This window comes from Pimephales promelas, chromosome 8 (assembly GCF_988280905.1).
Source record: "Pimephales promelas chromosome 8, fPimPro1.hap1.1, whole genome shotgun sequence".
Classification (NCBI taxonomy): Eukaryota; Metazoa; Chordata; class Actinopteri; order Cypriniformes; family Leuciscidae; genus Pimephales; species Pimephales promelas.
Genome location: NC_142776.1, coordinates 35058358 through 35085493, shown reverse-complemented (window position 1 = coordinate 35085493; position 27136 = coordinate 35058358). Strand labels below are relative to the sequence as shown.

Genomic DNA, 27136 nt, shown 5'->3' with positions numbered 1-27136 from the left:
GAGATATATATATATATATTAGAGCTGGGCAACGATTAATCGCGATTAATTGTGATTAATTGCATCCAAAATAAAAGTCTGTGTTTACATAATATATGTGTGTGTGGTGTGTATAACTATTTTGTATATATAAATAAATACACACTCATGCATGTATATATTTAAGAAATATTTGCATGTATATACTTTATATATATTTATACAGAAATAATATTATATATACAAATACATTTTTGATATATTAACAACACATTTTTCTTAAATATATAAAAGCATGTGTGTGTGTGTATTTATATATACAAAATAGTTCTGCACACCACACACACATATACGATTTAAACTTTTACTTTTATTTTGGATGCGGTTGCCCAGCCCTAATATATATATATATATATATATATACATATAGACCATTTTGCAAGATGTAAACAACACTGGTCCAGAAGCACTTCCTGTTTCAGTTTTTTAACACTACACAAAAGCTGGGATAAAATACAACCAACAGAACTTGTAAAACTGAATCAAAAAGTTAAACAACATCTTTAAGATGTTTTCTTTACATGTGAAATAAAAAAAAAACAGTTACAAACTGAAACAGGAAGTGTTTCTGGACCAGTGTTGTTTACATCTAGCAAAATGGTCTATATATATATATACATACACATATATATATACATACATACATACATATATATATATATATATATATTTATACATACATACATATACACACACACAGTATCAATTCATACATCTTCTGTGGGCGTCTTTGATAGATCATCATCCTGTAACTTAGTGTCAAGAACAGGGAGGTGTGTAAGTGTCGGGTTGCTTGTCTTCTCATAGGCTGGAGGACTAAGTGCCTGGGTGGAGTCAGCAAGGTAGCTGAGTAGAGACACACCCCTAGATTCACGTGAGCCAATGGAAAAAGAGCCATCTGCATCTTGTATCTGACGCATCATAGACTACAGCATAAAAAGACAGATCAAATCACGTGATGACATTTCAGCTCTTCAGGGCAAAGACAACAGTTTAATGAGGGTGAAGTGGGTAATTTCTGCATCATTAGCATCTTTTTCTCCAGACAAAACATTTCCAACATCAACAAAAATCTTGTTTGGCTTTGTGTTGCACCATTTCAACTTGAGGATGTCAAAATGAGGATTTTTTTGTTGTTGCACAGTCTGCACTGGCTTTCACCCAAGATCTCACTTGGGTCGCATTGTTCAATCTGTCACGTAACAATCAAAAATCTCACAGTGCACACCTGGCTTCAGTTACTGTTGTCTCTGCATATTAAACCAAGAGAGGAGAACATGTTTTATCATCGGAAATTACACACTTCACCTTTAAGTCTTCGTGAGCGGTCATGCTGGGAGTGTGTGTATGTGTGGTTGTAGGTCAGAAACTCACTAGAAAGTATTTCTCAGTGAAACTGGGTGTGTTGGGAGGTGTCCAGCTATATACGGATCCCTTTCTGCTGTGGATGGACTGGCGGCTGGCGGACGCAGTGAGAGGCCTCACCTCAGAGCTATCAAATGGACTAAAGGAAGAAAAAGTGAGGGAACAAGAAACTGTCAGGAAAAATAGACTCTGGTGCGCTTGGATGTCCACAATAATTACTTTCTGAAAAGGTACAAACAGAATGCAAAGAGCAATGTCTAAAGATTAAATATTGGGTGTTTGGATTTACAGATTTAGATCTGTAGTTAGCTTTAAACACAATGGACATTCCCCATTGTGTTTAGAGCTAACTACAGATCTAGCTAGTTCAGTTGTTACCCGTATAATCACAATTGTAGGTGTGTGACCTCAACCTCACCCTCAACACAACCCCACCCTCAAACCTTAACCCACTCCTATCCTTAATTCAGTCTCCCTGAAACTCATACTTACTTGCACTCAACAATAAACTACCAACTGATGTTCAAAATGCTTTTTAAGTTACAATTTCAGATCTGTATTTAACACTTATTTAGCAAGGATGCATTAAATTGATCAAAAGTGTAAGTGAAGACATTTATAATGTTACAAAAGATTTCTGTTTCAATGAAATGCTGTTATTTTGAACTTTCCATTCATCAAAAAATCCTGAAAAACTGTAAGCGATTTCCACAAAAATATGAACTGTTTTCAGCACTGATAAGAATAAGAAATGTTCACATCATTGCTTTGGCATTATTGGAATAAATTATATTATTTAGTTACATACTTCTTTTCAATTGTAATAATATTTCACAATTGTACATGTTTTTATTGTATTTTACAAATAGACATATATAGCCTTGGTGAGCAGAAGACACTTCTTTCAAAAACAATAAAAAAAATCGTACTGACCCCAAACTTCTGATGGTGGTGTAATTAGTGCTTTAGTTAGTTATATATCGTTAATTATATTGTTAAATATTATCTCTAAGTGTGTTATTTATGCATTAAAGTACTGTTAGCACTCAAAATCTAACCACTGTAATTTCAAAATGAATTTTGATACTAAATAGAGACTGATGTTATATGTCTAAACATTTTTTTTTAACTAGCTGACATTACCCAATAAAGAAAGACTTCAAAAATGGCGTAAATAAAACTCGCTCACGTTCTGGTTACACATGATGTGTGGAGTGGCAGTGTGTGTTTGTCATCACTGGTTGATGAAGAGTGACACTGTGAACAGACACTAAGCAGAACCAGAGGAAATGAAATGAGGTGACAACAGTGAACTAACACACACACACACACACACCAAAGCATGGAGATGCTGAACAGGCTGTGAGATGTGTTTAATTTAGTGACGCTGTAAAAAGAGGCTATGAAAAATCGTTTCCACCTGGACTGTGTAAAAGCCAATGTAATTCGATCGGTGTGTGTGTGAGAGAGGGATGGGGCAGTGTTGGACTATTTATCCATCTCTCTGCAGTCAGCTGTTCTTCCACAGCTGGTGTGTGTTAGCTGATAGCAAAGCCGTACTTCACAGGGGGTGTGTTTGTGTGTGAGATCAGTGTCTTGTCGACTCAGTTACATGAAAAAGTGGCCTCAAATATTCTGTAAATAGCACTTTTACAGTATTTGACATGTTTGTGAAATCAAGAGGGCGGAACATTAAATTATCCATCAAGTGTGCTGTCAAGGCATCTGAGCTGTAACAGTGGCTGGTGTCCATTGATATATTTAGTTGATGCAAAGCTGAATTTTCAGCATCATCACTCAAGTCTTCAGTGTCACATGATCCTTCAGAAATCATTCTGATATGCTGATTTGCTGCTCAACAAACATTTCTTATTTTTGTGGAAACCCTGATCAGGATTATTTGATTAATAGAAAGTTCAAGTAATAATGTAAAAGTCTTTACTGTTAATCTTGATAAGTGTAATGCACCCTTGCTAGAGCTGCACGATTAATCAATAAAAAAAAATAGAGTAAAATACTTCTTGAAAGTAACTTAAAATAACAATTATATCAATTACTGTGAATCGTTACACCAGTGGGTGACGAAAAGTGACTGCTATTATAAAAAATGTATTTTTAATTGAATCATTCATTCATGAGGTTTGTTCAAAAACGCTGATTCATCTAGTTATGTAATAAGCAAAGTCTTCATGAGCGAGTCATTTTTTTTTATAATTCATTGAAATTAATTAAGCATTTTTAATTTGTCAGAACCCCCAATAAATTACAAGTCATTTTAGTTGTCTGTTTAGAATCGTGGGAGAATCATAATCTCTATTTAAAAGAAAAATCACAATTCTCAATTTATCCAGAATCATGCAGCTCTAAACCTTGCTTTATAAAAATATTGGTTTAAAAAATTAAATAAAAAAACTACTGAAACCAAACTTTCACAAGAGGTGTGGGATCACTGACATAAAACCTGGTCAATAATGTCTTAAAGTGCCCACTTTATAAATATATAGTGGCATTTTTAGCACTTTATAAAAGTTTGTCTGCCTTGTAAATTCCACGCAGGCACTTACTTCCAAACAACCTCTAGCTGTAGCTTGATGGTTCCCAGTTCTGTTATGTCCACAACCATCATCTGTGGCCGTGCTGTGAAAAAATCTGCACTCCTGCATGTTACCATACCGACCAGGATAGAGCTCAACCCCTTGACCTCTGTCACCTACAGGACCAGAGACCACATGGTGTAACATGCATTAAAGGATTAGCTCACTTTAAAAAAAAAAAAACATTTGCTGATAATTTACTCACCCCCATGTCATCCAAGATGTCCATGTCTTTCTTTCTTCAGTCGAAAAGAAATTAAGGTTTTTGATGAAAACATTCCAGGATTTTCTCCATATAATGGACTTCAATGGGAACCAAAAGGTTCAAGGTCCAAATGAGAGTTTCATTGAAGCTTCAAAGGGCTTTAAACAATACCAGATGATGAATAAGGGTCTTATCAAGCGAAACGATCGGCCATTTCAAAAATAAATAAAAAAGTTTAAGTTTTATAAGCACAAATGCTCGCCTTGCTCTGTTCTGTGATGCGCGTTCGTGACTCTCCTGTTCGAACTGTTCGAAAACCAACAAATCTTTTTTCGAGTCATTTCGTTCACCGATGATTTCGCTAGATTCATCGTCTGGTGTCGTTTCAAGCCCTTTGAAGCAGCAATGAAACTCTCATTTGGACCTTGAACCATTTGGTACCCAATGAAGTCCATTATATGGAGAAAAATCCTGGAATGTTTTCATCAAAAACCTTAATTTCTTTTCAACTGAAGAAAGAAAGACATGGACATCTTGGATGACATGGAGGTGAGTAAATTATCAGCAAAAGTTTTTTTTTTAAGTGAACTAATCCTTTAACAGTGTCAAAAAAACAATATAACATTATAAAACCAAGATATAATTTGAAGCATCTTCATCAGCTTAATGCATATCAGCGAGTTTCAATGTAGAGTTGATGTGAGGCTGCTTACTGGTTTAGGGGATTGATCAGACAAAAATACTAAGTCAAATCACTTAGAATCAGTAAAAGCTTCATTTGAAATTTTATATTTGAGATCGTTTTAAGAGTACAAAGAGGAAATCATAATCATCTGAATTAGTTCTATGTCTGCATTTTCAGGGATGGAATTCATTTCAGACAACGAAACCTTTTATAAGCATTGTTACACTGGTCCAAAAAGCTTCAGACAGTCTGTTAAACATCTCTATCGTTCTCTCTCAGGGGGTCTGTGGGCGGTTTTTTCTATTTAGATCTAACAAACAGTATACAGACAAAAGGCCTGGAACCTTCTGTCATTAGCACCCCCACAGACGACCCTGACAGGAAGTGCTATTTGCGCAGGTGTGTGCTTGAGTATACATGAACAAGCTCACCTTGATCTCAAAGTTCCCATGGATGTGAGGGAGGAAGACCATCTCTTCTTCGTCCCACAGCTGTCGGTCATCCGTCTGGATTCGCCCTCTGATCCTCCATCTCTGACGGCCCAGCCGGATCAACACCTATATAACAAAATATCAAACCAAGTGGCATTAATATTAGAAAAAAACAGAACAAGCACACTTTACAAGCAAAACATTTAGCAAAAGAAATGAAATGAAAAAATGTGTGTTCAAAACTTCATACAACCATTAAGAATTACGTTCTCATGTCTAGCATAATGTTCGCATATATTTTGATATCCAATACACTGAAATGCACACACGTCTAAATTTTCCAAATACTTTTGAGGGCGACTGCGTCTGAATGTGTGGTCTTGTGCATCAGCCAGTCGATGGCTCTTGTGACCACATTCCATTGTGCATGAAGTCACTGGAAACCTGGCCTTAAAAATGTAATCGAATAGCTGGTGAAATATGTCATTTCTGCCTAATATTTTAACAAAAAAGCACCATAACTCATTTGTGTCTTTCATAGGCTTATAAGACACTGAGTCTTGGATTAAAGGGATGGTTCACCTTGAAATAAATGTTTAGTATGTTTTAGTTTACCTCAAGGGCATCCAAGATGTAGGTGTCTTTGTTTCCGCAGTAGTTTCAATTTTGCTATTTTTAGGTCAAACCGTTAAAACTTTCCCTTTAAAGGGTTAGTTCACCCAAAAATGAAAATTCTGTCAGTATTTACTCACCCTCATGTTGTTCCAACCCCGTAAGACCTTCGTTCATCTTCGCAACACAAATTAAGATATTTAAGATATTAAGATCGCTCCTGCATACTAGTCCATAGGCTTCTTGAGAGAATGACTTGCTGTCCTCGAAAAGTCATTAAAGACATCGTTAAAATAGTCCAAGTGACTACAGGGGCTCAATTTTAACTTTATCAAACGACGAGAATACTTTTTGTGCGCAAAAAACAAACGACTTTATTTCAACTATTCACTTCCTTCTCTATGGGCCTGCAGTCAGTTAACGTAGTGTGATTGCGTAAATCTACGTCACACGTAAGCTCACTATTGGCCGACGCTGGTCATGTGTGTGATGCGTGTGACGTACAATAACAGAAGCTTACGCTATTAAACTAGTAACCTGACCCAAAGCAGAGAGAGAAATAAACGAATAGTTGAAATAAAGTCATTGTTTTTGTTGTTTTTTTGCGCACAAAAGTGTTCTCGTCCTTTGATAAACTTAAGATTGAGCCCCTGTAGTCACTTGGACTATTTTAACGATGTTTTTAATTACTTTTCGAGGACAGCAAGTCATTCCCTCAAGAAGCCTATGGACTAGTATGCAGGAGCGATCTTAATATCTTAATTTGTGTTCCGAAGATGAACGAAGGTCTTACAGGGTTGGAACAACATGAGGGTGAGTAAATACTGACAGAATTTTCATTTTTGGGTGAACTAACCCTTTAAGAGTGATGTTTTTGAGGTCAAATGCATCCACGGCTTTTTATGCTTTTATGTATTAAAGTGATAATTCTGTGATTATTTACTCTCCCTCATGGCGTTCAAAACCCATCAGTCATATATTTTTATGGTGCTTTTTTGTCAGTTTGGGAGACCATCAATGCACCATCAAACCATCCACATTAATTTTCACTGGAAAATAGCAGTGTGCTGACATATGAGGGAGCGTAAATGTGTATCATTTTTGTGTGAACTATCACTTTAAGTGTATAACAACAGTATCTGGTCCAGGATGTTGGGTTAAACCTCCTCACCTCATACTGATCTCCAGGACAAAGCCGGGCAAAGCCTATCAACCCTGCCTCAGCAAAAGAGGGAAAACATTAGATGTTTAGGAGACCAGCGTTTGTCTGAAACTCAAATTCCTGTATATGTGAGGTGTTACCTTTCATTTTGATTTGTAGCTCTCCCAGCAGGATTTCCAGTTCTCCTTCCATTGCACACATGTCCTGCAAGTTGAGATGAGTGTAAAACAGAGAGTGAGATCAATGCTTTTTCATCAATGCACTGGTTAGAAATCTTCCGCAAATAAAGGAAAAGCAAAGTGTGGTTAAGCCAATCTTGTTATGTTGGGATGTTTTGAAAGAGCCACCAAGCCACAGTGTTTACGCTGGTTGGGAAAATGACCACACAAATGCCTCATTTATAGTTTGTTGTGTGTGTGTGGTGTCCAGGACAGACTTTACCTCCAGGCTGTGTCTGTGGTTACGGTTCAGCTCCAGTAAACTCTCTCGAGACTGTCTTGAAGACGGAGACAGAGAGAACGCTCTCTTCATGTTCGAAGCGCCTTGGCACAGCCGCCACTGGATGCAGTACGACTCGTACAGCTCTTCAACCTGTTGACATCCACATTCACATTCACACGATATAGCTTTATTCGTAGCAAATCTGACCAGTGTTCATTTACAATCAAATTAAATGAGTATTTTTAGGTTGTGTTACCTTACTAATCTGAAACTCTAAGCGTCGTATGTATCTTTCTAAGGCTCGTATCTCCTGTTTTCCAAGCAGGGCATAAAAAGATTATATTTTGTAAAAAAAAAAAATTGTAAACAAACACTCAAATGGTTAAATATTAGTATTTGTTAATGGCAACGTACCTTTTCCAGGTCATAGAAAAAACCCTGAGGAATGAAGAATAGTTATGTATTATTTTATATTTACTTTAAAAACTGTGTTAACCCTCAGGTGCTCTTCGGTCATTTCTGACCGAAAACTTTTCTGTTTTGAAATTTTAAAAATCACAGCTTCATCGGAATGTTACGAAACTTGGTGACTTCTATGGCATTATGTATGTGAATACAAAAAAATAATTGAGGTCATGATCCGACCATGCTAAGTGGTCGTAAAAAAAATAGTCACACTTGTGGTCTTAAATGACCCCCATAGGAAATGAATGGGAAATTGACAAAAACACAAAAATTTACATTTACATTAGTTTTTTTTAATAAAAAAAATCGTTTTAACTATATATTCAAATCCACAAAAAAAAGTGTTCATAAACATCTGGGGAATTCACATGCTTCTCCATAGAGAGCTGTACATGCCATCTAGTGGTTACACCATGATTCAACGCTTTTTCTCTATACTGTAACCATGGTGCTAATTTTCTTCAAAATTTTTTTTTTTTCTGAAGGCCTAGACTCTATATTAAACTAAAATACTGCATTAATCATTTAAAAAAAAAAATAATAATATATATATATATATATTAAAATATTGCATTATATTAATAAATTCAATCAAATGGTCTCAAAATACTAAATTACAAAGAATAAATATTATAAAAATTGCATTGGTTTTACTGGGATGGAGGAAATTTAATTTTTAGGTGTCCGGTCACTTTTGACCGGGAAGATAACAAGTGTGACTCCAAAACGAAGAGCACCTGAGGGCCTGAGGGTTAAATAAATAATGGTAATAATAATAATAAAATACATGAAAAAGCTGGATTAGGCCTAGTTGAAGTTATTCTCAGTACAAAGACTCACCAGTCTGGAGTTCCTCTTTGTGTCTCTCTGCTGGGATGACAGGAAGTCCAGCTCTGTTTGATGGTTTTCCAAGTAGTCCCTATACGGGATGAGATGTCATTAAAGGAACACTCCGACTTTTTGGGACTTTAGCCTATTCACCTTACCCCCCAGAGTTAGATAAGTCCATACATACCTTTTTCATCTCCGTGCGTGCTATAAGTCTGTTTGACGCACCCACCGCTAGCCTAGCTTAGCACAAAGACTGGATGTGAATGGTTGCAGCTTTCATACTAATCCAAATGAGTGACAAAATAACGCAAACGTTTTCCTATTTACATGTTGTGATTTGTATAGTCACAGAGTGTGCAAATATCAAGGCCATATGAGACACAGACATCTTTTAACCATATTTACTATATTTTCTGATGGGGAAGCACTGCTACTTGGGCAGAGTGATAACCATCACCTGAGACGCACCGTGACGAGGAGCAGAGAGTTCGCTCAGTGTTTGGGTAACAGAGTAAGCAATTACTAACGTTAGATAGAAAAGCATAGTTTATCATGGGTGTTTGCTTTATTGTATGAGCTGTGACAATAAACAGGGGAGACCAGGTACCATGTTTCATTGATTTCCAACCAAAAACGCACCCAGATTTATAAATATCACATGAATAAATAATTATTATTACAGGAATCAATATATTTTAAATGCAATTTATTAGCTGAACCAAATGTATTCAACAGTATATAATATACAGTATAATTGCATTACTATAGGATAGAATAAGGGGAAAGTAATAGCACAAATTGTTTTTGCACAATGAACTCCCAGGTTTTATTCGGTTAAAAGATGTCTGTGTCTCATTTGACTTTGTTATTTGTACACTCTGTGACTATACAAAAAATCACAACATGTAAATAGGAAAACGTTTGCGTTATTTTGTCACTCATTTGGATTAGTATGAAAGCTGCAACCATTCACATCCAGTCTTTGTGCTAAGCTAGGCTAGCGGTGGGTGCGTCAAACAGACTTATAGCACGCACGGAGATGAAAAAGGTATGTATGGACTTATCTAACTCTGGGGGGTAAGGTGAATAGGCTAAAGTCCCAAAAAGTCGGAGTGTTCCTTTAACATTCACAAGACTAGTGTGTGCAGTCCACAAATGGCTTCATTACTCTACTACGATGACTGCACATACTTGAGCCCTTTCCTCAAAGCCTGGAAGATTCTGTCCACTTGCTCAGGCTGTTGCCCCCAGACGCTGCTGCCCACCCGACCCGAAGAGGGCATTCTGGGAGATTTCCCTGCTATGACTTTTGTGCGGAGAGAGCTACGAGCCGAGGAAAGTCTGCAGGGTGAGATGGAATAGTTAAGATGGCGAAAAAAGATATACACTACACTATTGTAAAAAAAAAAATATATATATATATATATATATATATATATATATATATTAATACTTTTATAGAACAAGGGCACATTAAATTGATTAAAAGAGACATTAAAAGCATTTATATTGCTATAAAACAGTTCTATTTCAAATAAATGCTGTTCTTTCTATTCATCAAATCAGCATAATGATTTCTGAAGGATCATGTGACACTGAAGACTAGAGTAATGATCCTGAAAATTCAGCTTTGCATCACAGGAATAAATTACATTTATTTTAAATAATAATAATAATAATAATACTAATTCACAATATTTCTGTTTTTACTGTATTTTTGACCAATTATATGCAGTGGTGAGCATGAGAGATTTCTTTAAAAATTTAAAAACCGTATGACCGTTCAACACTTGAAATCACTATTAATTCAATGTGAAATTCAATAATTAATAAAAATGACAATAAAGACAGTTATAATATGTTACAAATGCATTTTTTGTTCCAATTCCAAATAAATACTTTGTTCCTCAGACGCTCTGATTATCAAATCTGTTTATCATTATGCTTTTTCCTATAAGTTTGATTTAATTAAGTATCAAGACCTCATACTTAGATTTATCCATCCATAATAGTCCTGTCTAATCATTTACTACCCAAACCTTTATGTTTTTCTGCCTATTTGATTAGCATTTTGCCTTTTACTTCAACTTTATTTTCTCTTTAAAACTGCAGTGAACCAAAGACAGTCTCAAAAAACACGGTTTGAAATCGCTGGTGTTTCTGACGCCACAAACTTCCTTGTAACCAATCACGTCAACGTGTGGATCTCTGAGCTGCTGTGAGTGAGTGAAGGTGGGGCAAATTTGCATATTCATAGAAACGCGTATACTAAATGAGGCAAGGGTGTAATAGTTACAAGGCATGACTAATTTTCTAAGGAAAACTCGTTTAAATATGTCAATTTGGTGATCAAAGGTGAGTTGACTAGAGGGGGACTTTAAAATAACTGAATAATCAATTTATAGAGAAATGTATTTCTTTTGGCCACATAACTAAACTTCACAAGTGCATGTAATAATTCAAAAACTGAAAAAAGACTGCATTGCTATTTCCACTCCTCATTAGCACAATGGTTTCAGATGACCAGGCGAATAAGAACAGATTCTCACATTACAATGCTTTCCTTAAACACTGAAAATGAAGGTTTTCATGATCACATTGTGGTTATTTCAAACTATAATCATTTTGAACATTAATAATGTTTTTGAATGTATTTCTGGTCAATTAAACACTACTTTGGTCAACAGAAGTATCGATTTCTTGCCAAAAACAACATTTGTTTTAGCGATTCCAAACTTTTGAACAGTAGTACATGTTTTTATATTCTGAATTTAATCCTCACATCCCATTTTAGTTACAGCCACAATTTAATCTACATATTTCAGTGATGTTCTGACAGTGTATGCTTACACAGCATACAAACTCAATGACTCTGCAATGTCAATAAACTCTCTTAGGGAAGGCATTCCTCTGCGCTGCTCTGACTGGGGGTCACCAATAACACAAGCTTTGGCTCTCTCACATCAGTATATTACTTCCTGGCTCCATCACTGACATCTGTAACTCGAGGTCCCTCAGTGGACAATGACACAAGTAACGCCCTTTTTCTCAATAAAGAGCTTGATTCTCGATATTTTCTCTTTTAGTGTGTTTTTAAAACTATTTATGTGAAAAACAACTTACTGGGCATATATTACAAAAACTTTTTATTTTTAATGTTGTTAAAATGGTACACTGTAAAAAAAATATTTTCAAGATTTGTTATCACAACATTTGTTCTTTTGTCAAATCAACTTAAATAATTTATTTAGTTGAGATAACTTATTATTTTGAGTTTCTGATTATTAAATCAATCTCCTTCATTGCATTAACTCACTTTTTCCAGTTCAATCAACTTAAAATTTTAAGGCAACCAGGTTACTTACTTTTTTTAAGTTAAACCAACAATATTTTTTTTTACAGTGCTGGTGTAATACAGCCAATGTAATGTAGCCAAATTGACACAAATTTTGCTCACATAAATTAGTCACTCACTACCCAAAGAGGTTGCACACAGTCTCAAGAAAAAGTAATCTGGCCATTTTTGCCAAAAATCTACATAAATTTGTTAATATGCAGTGCTCATTCGACTACTGATCGCCCAACTACCAAAGAAAATACTACAGGTTTTCGACTAATACAAAGCTTAATGCTAAATCCTGAAGTATCCCTTTAAAAAGCATTTTCTCACAATGCAGGTTTGTGAAGCTTCTGCCATATAATAAAGAGTTTACAAATTAGAAGCAGGCGGATACGCCTCAGAAGTTGTTTTGGCCTTTGTCTGCAATCATTTAGTTTCAGTTTTTTACTTGGGAATGCAGGAATGTAATGCTATTTTGACTAAATAAAAAACTTGCACAAATGCACACACATACACAGCTGTGTTTACTTATGTAAGCTGTCACACTGCTCACAGAGGATGCTTGTGCTTGAATCCGAAGTGTGCATCCTCTCAGGACCTTTGGTTCTTGAAATAACCACTGCCGTTACATAATAACACAAGCTTGTTTATGTTTCGGATTGTGTGGAATGGCGAATTAGAACTATAAGCAATCAAAGAAAAACTGTAAGCCACATCCGGTATTAGCTAGCTCCAAAACCTATAGTGAGCTTCCCTACAACGCATCCTAACTGAGATGGAGCCTGTGAATGATTTAGAACATCAATAGAGTGCAACAGTTGGGTTCTGGAAGTAAAAATTGTATTAATTTTCTTCATAAGAAAAATGACTTTGAATTATAACTTATAAACCTTTAAAGACAGAACTACTTTAAGCAACGAGGTTATTTATCCATTAAATATGATTCTGCTGAAGGCATCAGGCATTATTTCAATCATCGCGTTTAACAATTCCTGCTGAAAAAACTACATTACCCATGATGCAGTGCAGAAAATTACACCAATCAGAGTTGGAAAAAGCATCATGTTCCAAAACAGTTCTTTAGTTCCACCCACTCCCATGGAATCGAGTCGATCTCCATATACGCCATGCAATATATTCATAAAATATAGTTTTTATACATAATCAACATCTGTAAATGAGTAGTCTTATATTTCTCTACGGTTTTTATTTAATTATGCTGTTCACAATGCTTTATGGGATTGTAGTTCTTTAAATAAGTGTATTACAGAAACATATTGGATTAAATTGATAATTTTTAAGATAAACTAAAACTTTTTAGCACTGAGTGAAATATATTATGATTAATTAAAAAATGCTGTTTAGAAAAGTACAATGCTTTTATTTTTAACTCAAGTGAAGGTTTTAGTCATTTTAATTAGTTCTTGTTTTTTATACATTTTATTTTCACTTCTGTTTTAATAATTTTAGTAGTTCAACTTTAATTTTTCATTTAAGTTAGTTTTTCCTCAGAATAAGTTATTTGTCATATTCTATTTCAGTTTCATTTTAAATAGGCCTACTGTAAATTGCAGATTTGTATTAGTTTTAGGTTATGAACTACATAGTTTAGTTGATTAAAAACAACATGCATGGCCTTATTGCAGAAAAGATTCAGACTCCTCACAAATGTTTTGTGCAACATTTTGAAACCTCCCCAAGATGTCCTCATTTCATAAATTCCAGTGAACAAGAGTCATGCTTTTCGTGAGCTTTCATGGCCTCTGCTTTGAGGACATTTATCTTAAGAAAAGTCAAGTAATACAATCAGACACAGATGGAAACAACACATCATCTTGTCTCAAACACAAACAATCCTCACTTACCGTCTCCGGCCACCGAGTGCATTTACTCCTGTGAAGGAGCGGCTCCGCTGCACCATGCCGCCATCAGCCGGACAATCAAACTTCAGCTTTACTGACATCTCGCCCCCACCTAAAACATACACAAACACAAGAAAAACTGTTAGAAATCTGCTTTTTCTTAGAGTCATACCTTAGCCTAGAACATGTTAGCAACTCCATAGCAACACCTTGGCAACCACCCGCCATTTGCATGGCAATACAAACCACACATCTATGGGCTAAAACCTAAAACTATCTCAAAACACCTTAGCAACACCTGTACACACTCACAAGCAAAACTAAAGTGAGAAATCAAGAAAACTAGAAAAGGATCAGGACAAATTCTTGTCACTGTCACGCATGCACACACGTATCTGCTAAACAGAGCTACTCATATTGAACTCCTCATCCTTCAACCTCATTGACAGCCACCCCATTCTCCTCCATGAGAAATGTCCATGTCTCTGTTCTGTCTCTCCTCATCCCATAATTCGTCTCTCCTCTGTTATTGTACAGTTTTTGAACATTCCTCAGACACGAAGGCCCCAACAGTGGCCCCAAAAAGACACTTAAAGTGAAATTCTTCCTATCTATTTTCTAAAAGCATGTTATAGATCTTATTGTGCAGGTAATTCATCCATGCGTGTTTCATATTTTGACCTTGTTTAATCAAATGTTTAATCAAATTGCTGGATCTCTGTTGATGTATGCAGGATGTACATCACAATACAGAAGCAAAGATACGCCGCTACTGCCGTTTCACTTAAAATGTCTGAATGTCTATGGATTAGATAAGAAAAAACATTCAAACTAACTGCCATGTGTTTCAAATAAAAGATGAATAATCACAAAAAGATCCAGCAGCATTTGAGCACAGATGACACTTTGTTTGCATTTGTGTGCATGAGTGTGATTTAAGTGTCCAAATACTGTTGTTCACTTATGGCTTTTGCACCTGTTTGGCTCAGGGAAACATTTTTGTTGACAGAGGCACACAAGAGAGAGAGACAGCGCAGAAGTGAGAGGAAGAAAGGATGAAGAAGAGAGACGGAAGACAGGAAAGGGACAGAGATATGCCTTGATTGCAAACGCAGAGGCAGTTATCATTCTCTACAGGACAGTAACTCATGTTCCTTTTCCTACAGGAGGAAGAGAGAGATCTGAGAGCTAGATGAAGAAATGTGGGGGGTAACGTTAGATGAGCAGGGACTTTCAGAAAACCATGTTTGTAAGAACCATGGAAACCGTGCTAAACTACCATGACAAGTGCAGCCCTGCCAGCCCATGAGAATTTAAAATAACAGAAGTATTTTTTTTTTTTCGAAGAAAATGAGAATTGCTTGCCTGTAAAAAATAAAATAAAAAATCCGGGTGGGTTGCTAAGGCGTTGTTGAGTTCAGGGCGGTTGTTTACTAACGTTTACGTAACCTCAAAAGAAACGTTGACTCGGTCGTCATTACGTTAACGTTGGTTTTTTTCTAGCGCTGGGTAAAAATATTGACTTTCCAGTTAAACAGAATCTTTATTTAAACGATCTCGATATCTGTCAAAAAACTATAGCTTTTTGTAACGTTAAATTGTTTTTCCTGCACCGCTTTTTAGAGGCAACCGCTGTTGTTAAATCTACAGCAACCTGCAAAATAAGTCATACTTTAAAATCATTTGATTAAATGCGATCAATCAATTAAATGCGATAAGAGTAAAAGTCCGTTTACCCCTAAATTTCCATCAAGTTGTCCGCCTCGAGTTGTTGATTCGCGAATTAATGAATCATTCTAAAAGACTCATGAACTCTCTTTTGAATCAGCCTGACTCACTGAAGCCATTGTACGGTTATTTTATATTATAATAAATTATTACATATTTAAACATTTTGCAAAACAGATGGATGCAATATTGTATCTCCTTACATCGATAGCCGAGTATTATGCGATAAGAGACTGACTGAAAGATATGAGTTTGTTTGTTCAATTCGTCCAACAGATTCATTCAGAAACAATTTTAAATTGACTCTTTGAATCATTCACTTGTTCGATTTGTTCAAAACACAGATTAATTTAAATAATTCAGAAACGAATCTGGGTCTGCTCTTCATGTGGTGAACCTGTTTTCGTTACAGGAGCAAAATAGTAAGTAAAAATAAGTCAAAATAAGTGTGGCAATATTCTGTCTGAAACTGTATATTCAACCCTATTTTTAACTGCCAGGCAAAATATGTTTAGAAAAGTGATAGCCTGCGTTTTGTGACAAGTTTTTGTATTTGGTTGTTGGCATGTCTATAACAAATGTAACGTTAGCATTTTTGGCCAGGTACTATAGTTAAACATTTTTTTTTAAACACAAAAAGTAGCTTGAAATCAGAATAAGCGTTGTTATGTGCCTTGAAAAACAGCACAATATTTTCCCCCCAAAAAACAAGCGAAAAAACAAATTTCATTCTCCAAAAGTAGTGGTGGACATCCAGATGCAATGAAAACTTAAGGATTTATTATATAAACACCAGAGACAAATGTGTGCGTCCAGACTAGTACAGAGAATCTAGTAAATTTTGGGGTTTACATGTCAACAGATCACAGAGAACAATTACAATAAATTACATCAGCATTTTAATTAAATTTACACAAGCACACTCTAAAAAATGCTGGGTTGTTTTAACCCAACTTTGGGTCAAATATGGACTAACCCAGCCGTTGGGTTAAATTTTTACATTACATTTTTAACCCAACATTTCGGGTTTGTCCATATTTGACCCAACATTGGGTTAAAACGACCCAGCATTTTTTAGAGTGCAAATTCACCCAAAAATGAAAATTCTGTCACCATATCCTCATGGCATTCCAAACCATGTACAAGAGATTAGTCATAAAAGCTTGGAACAACATGCAGGTGAGTAAATGATGACAATGTTGTTGATGATAATTCTGTGTGTACTATTCCTTTTAAGACAGATTATTAAGAAACTTCAGTCATACTGTACATTTGATAAGCACAGATACTTGCAAATAACATCTAGTCCTGTATCTATTGTGAATATGCATTTATTTATTTAAATATATTTATATATATATATATATATATATATATATATATATATATATATATATATATATATATATATATAGACACACACACACACACATTATTCTCAGTGGGATGCACAGTAAGATATCTGAGTGCTGGCCAATCAAAATATTAGCACAGGGATCATGTCTAGCATGAGAAACTGCCATACTAAGACTTTTTTCCATTTGTTTTTTGGCAGGAGGAAGAAAAACAGAAGGGTGTAGAGGGGAGGTATTGCGGATTTACTGGCTTGAACTGTGATTCAGAGTATGATGGCTGTCATTCCGAAACATTTTTATTTGGCATTTTGTATATTTGCAGCCATGGGATAGTTGAACATGGCATATGTGTTTACAATATCGCTAAGCAATCTCGTATGTAAATCTTCCTGGAAACAGCCAGATTGCCATCAATCATTTACCCAGGGGACTCATGGGATTTTGCGCCAAAGGGAATAGATAACTAGTCCAGAGCACACAACGCTGTGGATCAAGAAAAGCACAGGGTAATGATGCCCTTGAAGAGTGCTGGGTTCACAATCTAGGTCAGTTGGGTGGGATGGATTTTTTTAGGATGTAACAGGAAATAACGAATGTAATAATTGATTTTAAAGCTTCTGTACAGGTAATTCAGTAAAATGTTTTTATAAAACTACAGATCACAAAGTATTTTAAAGAACGATGGGGTCTAAACAACATTGGGCCCCATTGACTTTTTATTGTATGGACAAAAAAATTAAAAAAAACACCAGACTTTTTTTTTTTTTTATGTGTTCAGAAAAAAGAAAGTCATGCAGACAGGAACTATCCCAATTATTAGCCTTGACCATTAACCAAGAAACTACCACCTCATGTGAGATGAAACTCTAGCCTCTTTTGAAGTCCCTCAGCATCTTCTTTCATAAATGTTTGAAATAGAAATGAGTTTTTAATGACACTCATTAACATGCTGATATGTAACCTGCATATTTTCATGACCCAGATGGAAGTAGTAGACTACAACCATCAATATCATATATTAACAGAATATAATTAGCTTTATCAAAGTGGACATTGCAGAGAACTTAGTCATAACCACAGACCCATCAAACAAATTTCCAATATACATTATAGTCAAGAACCAGCTTGGAATGTATCTTAGTCAGGGTCAGGCCATCGCCTGCGTTCACAGGGTCTCGGACAAAACTTTAAAGACCACAAGATATCTCTAATGTGAGAAATTTGAAAGAATTTCTGTGAATCCTGCCATATGTTGTGTATTAAGAGTGATTTGTGAGCTCTTTGATTGCGCAATCTCTGCTGAATAGTGCTTGAGTCATAGATTTCACTCTTAAATAACTTTTAAGAAATCGATCTCAGGGGATCTTCGCTGTAATGAACTCTGCCCCCCTCAAAGTGAACCCCATAGAGCTCATACACACCCACACACAAACACATCACCCCCATCAATCCATACTGGAACAAAGCCATGGATGATGGCACACAGAACATTAATTGAATAATGTTGAATTTTGTGAAAAATCATCACCTTTATTCTGCTGTTTAAGATATTATTACCCAATACCCCCGAGCAGGACCGATGTGTAATGGGAGTTTTATGTGCTGCTTACTAAGGCAAAGATCACTATAACTATTGTTCATACTTGGAGTTGGGGATTGAAACGTAAATAATCTTTGCAGTTTAACTATTCCCATAACGTTCGTGCTGCAACCATGAAAGATACCTCAAATTGTACTGATTTTTGAGAATTGGTATACTAATTATTTTCCAAATGGTCTGCCTATATGACTAAACCATACGTTTACAACTGCAACTTAAAAGAGTTCTTTTGAGACTTTTGAGAGGTGAGTTCTGCACGAGTAAAGCTCACTATTCTTCTTCAGGGCCTAAGAGAGTTAGACTGGTAACCCGAAGGTCATGGTTCAATTCTCAATACCGGAAGGAAATAACTTGAGAAAGGCACCTAACCCCCAATCGCTCCTCAGGCGCCGCAGCAAAAATGGCAGGCCACTGCTCCAGGTGTGTGTCCATGGATTTCTGTGTGTGTGTGTGTTAACTACTCACTGTTCATAATGTGTATGCACTAACTTGTGCAGAAGACAAATTCCAAGTAAGGGTTATACACGTCATGTCACTGGAATTGTAAAAATCTACCTCTCTCTTTAATAAGATTTATGTGGAGGTCATGAATTAGTAAAGGTGCTAGATGACTTTGTGTTTAAGGGCTCTTGTGAAGAGATTAAAAGGGGAGTTACGCACATCAGTCTTGTAAGCAATCATGAGTACACACATATCACACGTGGTCCAAGTTTTAGGCCATATTAGATGACAGAAACATGTTTTTATCGGAATAATGAAAAACGTGAGTGGAGAACGAGGAGTTCAGAGAAAGGATTGCCTCGGGAGAAAGAGGCAGTTGACAGAATAGCAAATGAAAAATCACACAAACCTTTTAAAAAATGTTTTTAAATCACATTTGAGGACTTACCACATTTTTTTTTCTTCATATTTGAGTAGGTACACTCTCAGAAAAAAAGGTACAAAAGCTGTCACTGGGGCTGTACCTTTTCAAAAGGTAAACTTTTGTCAATTTTTTAAGTGCTAATATGTACATTTCAGGTGCTAATATGGACATTTTATGTGCTAATATGTGCATTTTAGGTGCTAATATGTGCATTTTAGGTGCTAATATGTACATTTTAGGTGCTAATATGTACATTTTTAGTGTTAATATGTACATTTTAAGTTTTAATATGTACATTTCAGGAGCTAATATGTGCATTTTAGGTGCTAATATGTGCATTTTAGGTGCTAATATGTGCATTTTAGGTGTTAATATGTGCATTTTAGGTGCTAATATGTACATTTTATGTGCTAATATATGCATTTTATGTGCTAATATGTGCATTTTATGTGCTAATATGTGCATTTTAGGTGCTAATATGCAGTGTTGTGCAAGTTACTTCCAAACTGTAATACATTAGGTGTTACTTGTTACTGTTATTTAAAAGTAATTCATTACCTTACAATATTACTGTCCCAGAATTGTAATGCGTTACATTACTCATGTATTACTTTTGAGTTACTTTCACCAAAATAACAAGTAGAACTTAACTTTTGGGCTGTAACGATATGCAATATGAAACCGAAATCGCGATTCGCCACACGACTCAGATCCACGAACCTACAGAATCGCGACACACCTCTTCCAACTCCAGCGTTATTCTCCTTACCGTCCAGATCCAATGCTGCCTTATCTTTAAATTAGGCTATTAGTATTAATATGAAGTTAATACGTAACATTATAAAATACGTAGACCTACACCACAAAACTAGTTGAGGATAAATTATTTAAAATTGGGGAAGTCCAGCATTATGGACATGACATTTGCAGTCAAAACTTGAAATAAAAATTCTCAGAAAAGTCATGTATTGAAACGTATATAGACCCCTTTTGCGCCGACGTCACAGTTACGTCACGGCGCTACCTGGAGGCAAAACAAAGTGAAAACTGGAGGCGGCCAATGCAAAAACAGCACAGATTAAGCTACATAATAAGGAGCTTAAATAATTGTTACTATTATTAATGGCATCTTGTTGTGTTGTTTGGTGCAAGAATTGATGAAAAATGAATATGCTGTATCTGGAACTTTTATTTCTAGAAAATATTCACATCATTAAAATCGCACTGTAATGTCACTCTTTACATTGTCGTAGTCTCGGCGCTGGCTCTGCAGAACTGCGGATCGTACACACAAGTCTTGTACAGGACCATATAGGCATCTAAAGATTTATATGCCTCAGTTTCTCTTTACGATCGGTTTCTCTATAAGGTAGGTGTAGAAGTCAGGCCACTCAACCGAGGTAACGTACGTTAATCCTGTCAGATCGTCCATGCATTGAGTGAGCGTGTAGGCGGCTACGGGTCGGCCAATCTGGTTCCGTCCGTTAAAAATAACTTTTGGAACAATCGCGGTCCTGGACACTGAGTGACCTTACACATTAAGATAATATCGGATTTTCTCCAGTCATTGTTAAAAAACAAGCTAACAAATCGCAAATCGGATGAGGAAGGGTTGGCTCTCCAGTCTCCATAGAACTTAAAATATTCATTTTATTTTAGTTTTCGTGTTCGCATTTATGAGGAAAAAAACAATGTTACAGACGTGACCACTCTGAACTGGCACTAAAAGACTGCTTTAAAACTTTCACATAGTCTGTTGCCTTTAAGAAGTAAAAGCAGACAACACACTGTAATACAACTGTAATACAAGCCTCACTGAACATGTAACGAGTAAAATATTACTGAAAATTGATTAGTAATGCCTTACACTACTGCGTTACAGCAAAAAGTAATATGTTACTGTAATGTATTACGTTTGTAATGCGTTACTCCCAACACTGCTAATATGTGCATTTTAGGTGCTAATGTGTACATTTTAGGTGCTAATATGTACATTTTAGATGTTAATACATTTTAGGTGCTAATAATATGTACATTTTTAGTGTTAATATGTACATTTCAGTAGCTAATATGTCTATTTTAGGTCCTAATATGTATATTTTAGGTGCTAATATGTACATTTTAGGTGCTAATATGTACATTTTAGGTGCTAATATGTACCACTAAGTTACCAATATGCAGCCTTTGGGTACAAAAGTGTACCTTTTTAAAAGGTACAGCCCCAGTGACAGCTTTTGTACCTTTTTTTCTGAGAGTGTACTACAATAAGTAATTGCACCGCTAAAAAAAAATATGTTCTAGCAGGCCTATAAGTGTGTGTAGTATGAATGTAATCTGGACGTATTACATTCGCCATGTTGTCATTATCATGTGACCAACCAGCATCAGTTATGTTGCTTGACTGCGGGTACATTTTGAGTTCTGTGAATTTGGACATACTTCTTTTGTCACATACTGTTTCTAGGGAACTATTTTGGATGCAACCATAAGTGCACAACAATGTATAGTGTGTCATTTGGGACAGAACTGTCAACTATGATTTTAACGTGTACTTGACTAAGTTGAAAAGCAAAGCAACTTTTTTGTTCATTTGTAATATTCATGCTTGCCTATTGAATTGTCTGTATTCATTTGTGAGTTCACTAGGTGGCAACTACAATTGTGTTGTTGTTTCTTTCAAGAACTCTAAAGAAGAAGATTGAAAATGAATGGCAAGAAAAAGCAGCAGAAGTCAAAGGTGGAAACAAAAGAAATCTGTGCACTCGTGGGGAGAGGTAAGCAGATATACATTATGCATCTTGTTTCAACTTTTGCTTGCAAGAATATCAACATATCTAGGTGTTTTAACTTCTCTTCTACTGCACTTCTTTCTGTACTCCATGCTATCCTCTGCTGGTTTGGTGTAGTATCACTAATTATGCATGCGCTAAAGCTAGAATAAAACATTTCTGCGTAAAACATGAAGGTGGAAACTCCACGCTTTGGAGTGAGGGGCATTCTCAATTTAGACAGCAAATGATTGGATGGAATTAGTACATGGCCTCTAAACAATATTTAATCTCTAGTGCAATCTATAATTATTTGTAAAGTTTGGCAAACTTATGAGTTAACTGCACCTGTAAAGTCAGTGTGAAGTGGGCAAAGACAGTAAACACATGGAGGGAAACGGTTGTCTGCTCGCATGGCTTTGTTTATGTTTTCTGTGGGAGTTTGGCCCCTCTACTTCCCAGTGATGTATATGGTGTTGTGTATGATATATGAGTGAGTGAGTGTGCATGCTTTAGAAAGGCCGTATAAATCACAGCGAGGTCAGACGTAATTGTTAAGAATGCTTTTTTCCACTGCATCACATTGGGACCCCAGAGGCCCCTGCACATACTCATGTGCTTTCATTCACAATTCAAGATGACCGCATTAGTATTCATGTAAAATGCACTTGTATATTTTTTTAAATGTTCGAATATACACTAATATGTAAATTATTAATGTGGGCAGCATCTAAACCTGTACCTTAGACATGTTTACAAACTCTGTTTAGATTTTTTTGTATAAAAAGTCTGAATTTAAAATTGATTTTGTTTGACATGTATATTATTTTCTGATTCTATTATATAAATATGTGTTATATATATATATATATATATATATATATATATATATATATATATATATATTAATTGTTATGTATTTTGGTTATTATTTTATTAATATAAAAACTAGATTTTGGGGTGAAATGTGCCCTGCACAATTATTTTTGATAATCAACCATACACATATTCTTAGGGCTGGGCAACGATTAATCGCATCCAAAATAAAAGTTTGAATTTACATAATATATGTGTGTGTGCTGCATGAGTATAATTATTTTGTATATATAAATACACACACATGCATGTATATATTTAAGAAATATTTGCATGTATATACTTTATATATTTATTAGGGCTGTGCAAAAGTTAATTGCGATTAATCGCATCCAAAATAAAAGTCTGTTTTACATAATATATTTGAGTGTGCTGTATATAATTATTTTGTATATATAAATACCTATGCATGCATGTATATATTTAAGAATTAGTTGCGCTTAAATTCTGTATATATATAAATACATAATCTATATTATATAAATATAAATATTTTATATAGGAATAACACATTTTCTTAAACATATACATGCATGTGTGTGTATTTATATATACAAAATAATTATATACAGCACACACAAATATACTATGTAAACACAGACTTTTATTTTGGATGCGATTAATCGCAATTAACTTTTGCACAGCCCTAATATTTATACATAATTAATATTATATATATAAATATAAATATTTTTGATATATTAATAACATATTTTTCTTAAATATATACATGAATGTGTGTGTATTTATATATACAAATTAATTATACACTCTACACACATATATTATGTAAACACAAACTTTTATTTTGGATGCGATTAATCGCGATTAATCGTTTCCCAACCATAGTTCAAATGCCTAATAATGATGAATAATAAATAGGTTGCACATTTTTCCCATCTCTTTCTCTGTTTTTCTGTCTTTTTTCATGCAAACATGCACAAATGCAATAACATGCATAAATGTTAACAGTCATTTGAAGAAGGCAGTTGTTGAAAGGTCATAAGAATGTGTGTAGATTGTAAACCTGTCTTAATTTGGTAACTTAAAACTACATGTTTTACTATTACAACAAACTTGCTCGTAATTCCTCCTTAAACCCAAAATGTGGCAAAGTTTAGCATGTTCGTGGTTAATGGCGTTGGTCTTTATATAAGAACTCCTGATGTTTGCTGGTTGAATGGAATGTTTTTGCCAGATGTTGCATCTTCCTCTCAATCCTATGATGATTCATGACCTTGTCCCTCAATAATCAGTTCCTGATTTCTGTCCCATATTTCCTCTATGCCAAAATAGGTTCCTATGTATTCTCATGATAGTAAAACTGAATGATCGGCTATCTCAAGATTAGCATTATTTATGGAGCTGTTTTTCTCGTCCAAGTGAATAAAAGCCCAGAGTTGGTGATAGAAACACTTTTGTTTACTAAGGTTGGCTACATGCAAACATCCCTCCAGAAAGCTTGTTATAGCGAGTTTTTAAGCTTAGCTTTCATACACACAAGGGGATTTTTATGTATTGGCAATAAGTTTATAAGTCTAATAGATTTCTTATGGGTGTACTTATGACGTTAAGTGTTTCTTGAAAAGGCTGTGCATGAGTTGAGACAAGGCAGACATTTTTCCATGTGCTTTGTGAAGTTGGTTAACTACCAGGAGTAAAGCATGGATTTGGTTTCTGAGCCCGTCTGGAAGGTTACGACAGCCACAAAATTGGTTAGTGTCTCGAGAGTTTAAGGTCACTAGACGTCTAAATCTCCTCTGAATAGTTGCTCGGAAAGTGAAATCTTTATATTGAAGTTATTTCAGTCCAGTCTCTGGATTCATTTGTCCAGTAATGTGAATACAGTGCTTTGTGTAATAAGAAAAAATAGTGAAATAAAAAAGCGTTGAGCCAATGAGAATGTAGGTTGTTGCCAGAGGATGTGGGCTAACATTTCATCCAGTATTTCTCAGTGAGGCATTGTCTCCATTTTACCTAAACCACTTTAAACTCCATCACCTCCTCGGCTGGTTTCTGGTGAACATCGGCTTGAACGTTTTCTTGGATGGCATGAAGTATGGATGGCAAAACACTGGAGAAGCAGCTCTCCAATCTAAATCTATGAGGTTTTAGGTTATTCAGCAGATGTACACAAGATTAATTTAGGTGAAAGGGTTTGTGGCTAGATGGTTTGTTCTGTAAAACTGTCGTCAGGTCAAAAAGGGTTTAATGTTGCCAAGCCAACTCCTTTGCCAATAGTTTCCTAAATATGTTAATGGATTTTTGTTCTATATCAAAGGCTATATTCGTTCCATATAGGCTATTGTTTTCTATAATTTGAGCAGTTACATTTCAAACTTTATTTTTTCACAACACTAAGCTGGTATTTTGCCGGAAAACAGTTCATATCGCAATTTATGCCACGCAAATGTGGGTTGCATTCTCAGATATTCCACAAGGGTTGCTTGCTATAGAGAATTATTAGCATTTGTTGGCTTGTTCGATGGTTAGTTTTCTCTTTCAGGTCCACTACTGCATTATAGAGCAATGGTTTGTGGTGAATCTTAGTAAAACCATATTTGTTTACCTGAGGTGCATCCCTATTAAAAAAAAAATAATTTTGCTGCTTGTTCAGATTGCTTAATTAAAATGAGCTTAAGCAACACAATTGCTCTACATTTAGTCCAAACTTAATTTAATTGTGTTCAATCTGCTTAAATATATGTAAGTTTAGTTAATTTGTTTGTGTTGGATTACATGATTGATTTGTGTTGCATTAACTGAAACTGGGCGGTGCTTGGTAGTTCCCAGCATGCTTTGCATATGGTTGAATTAAGAGAGAATACAATGTTAAAATTGAGTGTTATTTTATGTTTTTAAGAATTTAGAAAAGGGGAAGACTTGGTAGTGCGCAATTGTGTTTAATGTTCAATTACATTGCAATTATTGAACCAAATAATTTTCAGTGGGTTTCCATTGTGGAGAAGAGTGGAGCTAATAGATGGCTATTGATTAGTGTGACACTAAAATAAATTATATTGCATTTGCTGAATGAATATATGAATTTGAATACCTGAATCATATCAGATGACAGGGAGTCTTTCACTATTAAATTACCCTGTGCCGAAAAACATAGTAAATAAGCTGAATGAAACTTAATGAATTAAGTTGACCCAACGTAAGTACAATAAATTGGAATAACATAATTGCATAATGCTGAAATAAAGCAACTAAATTAAAAATTGATTTTTTTGTTCATTCAAAGAGTTATTTTGGTACTTGTGCACTATTCTATGCCAATTTTAGTGTACATTTTAGTAGTGTCTCTAATAGTGGGAATATAAACATTATTTTGTATAAACCATTGTTTATACAATATTTCATTTTTGATATGTACATGTAGTCGAGCGATTATTAAATCATACTTTGTGTACTGTAAAATATTGAATGGTGTTTGTAAGCATCACTGTTATCATTGCTCATACTTCAAAATGTATGTATTTTTCTCGGCGATCAGGCAATTTTGTAATATACATAACGTACATAACGCCGAACCTAATCACCCTAGCAACTGTATAGCAATGCCATGGCAACATTATGGCAGTGAGTTTTGCCTATTCACTTTTTTTTTTAAATAGAATATACAAGTCTTCAATGTTGTTTTGTCTTTCTCAAACACCACTAAAAACAGACACTGACAAAAATGACTGTCCTCAAATTCAGAACAGCATGAATGCCTTCAGATCTCATGATTTATATGATTAACAGAGGAAATGCATTATGCGGTTAGAGCATTGAATGTCTTCAGCTCTGCTCTTAGAGTGTAAACAAATCCAAATGACTACCTTGCATCTCGGCGGCAAACCAGTGGCCACTTGAAAGTGCAAGAGTCTTCAAAGCAGACAGTGGGAATGCCAGCTAAAGGTTCAA

General features: G+C 35.2%; 1 protein-coding gene across 1 annotated transcript in view; it reads right to left on the bottom strand.

Annotated features, from left to right (window-relative positions):
* The window catches only part of ripor3 (RIPOR family member 3), a 43489-nt gene that overhangs the window by 7053 nt on the left and 9300 nt on the right, over nt 1–27136 (bottom strand). Inside the window, exons 2-13 of the mRNA XM_039692768.2 lie at nt 14036–14144; nt 10022–10171; nt 8840–8918; nt 7949–7972; nt 7791–7844; nt 7535–7684; nt 7234–7297; nt 7103–7146; nt 5320–5445; nt 3969–4114; nt 1414–1543; nt 753–965 (exon numbers count right to left, since the gene is read on the bottom strand). Of these exons, the coding sequence (XP_039548702.2) occupies nt 753–965; nt 1414–1543; nt 3969–4114; nt 5320–5445; nt 7103–7146; nt 7234–7297; nt 7535–7684; nt 7791–7844; nt 7949–7972; nt 8840–8918; nt 10022–10171; nt 14036–14133 (1278 nt within the window). The 5' untranslated portion in view covers nt 14134–14144. The remainder of the gene's footprint in view (nt 1–752; nt 966–1413; nt 1544–3968; nt 4115–5319; nt 5446–7102; nt 7147–7233; nt 7298–7534; nt 7685–7790; nt 7845–7948; nt 7973–8839; nt 8919–10021; nt 10172–14035; nt 14145–27136) is intronic.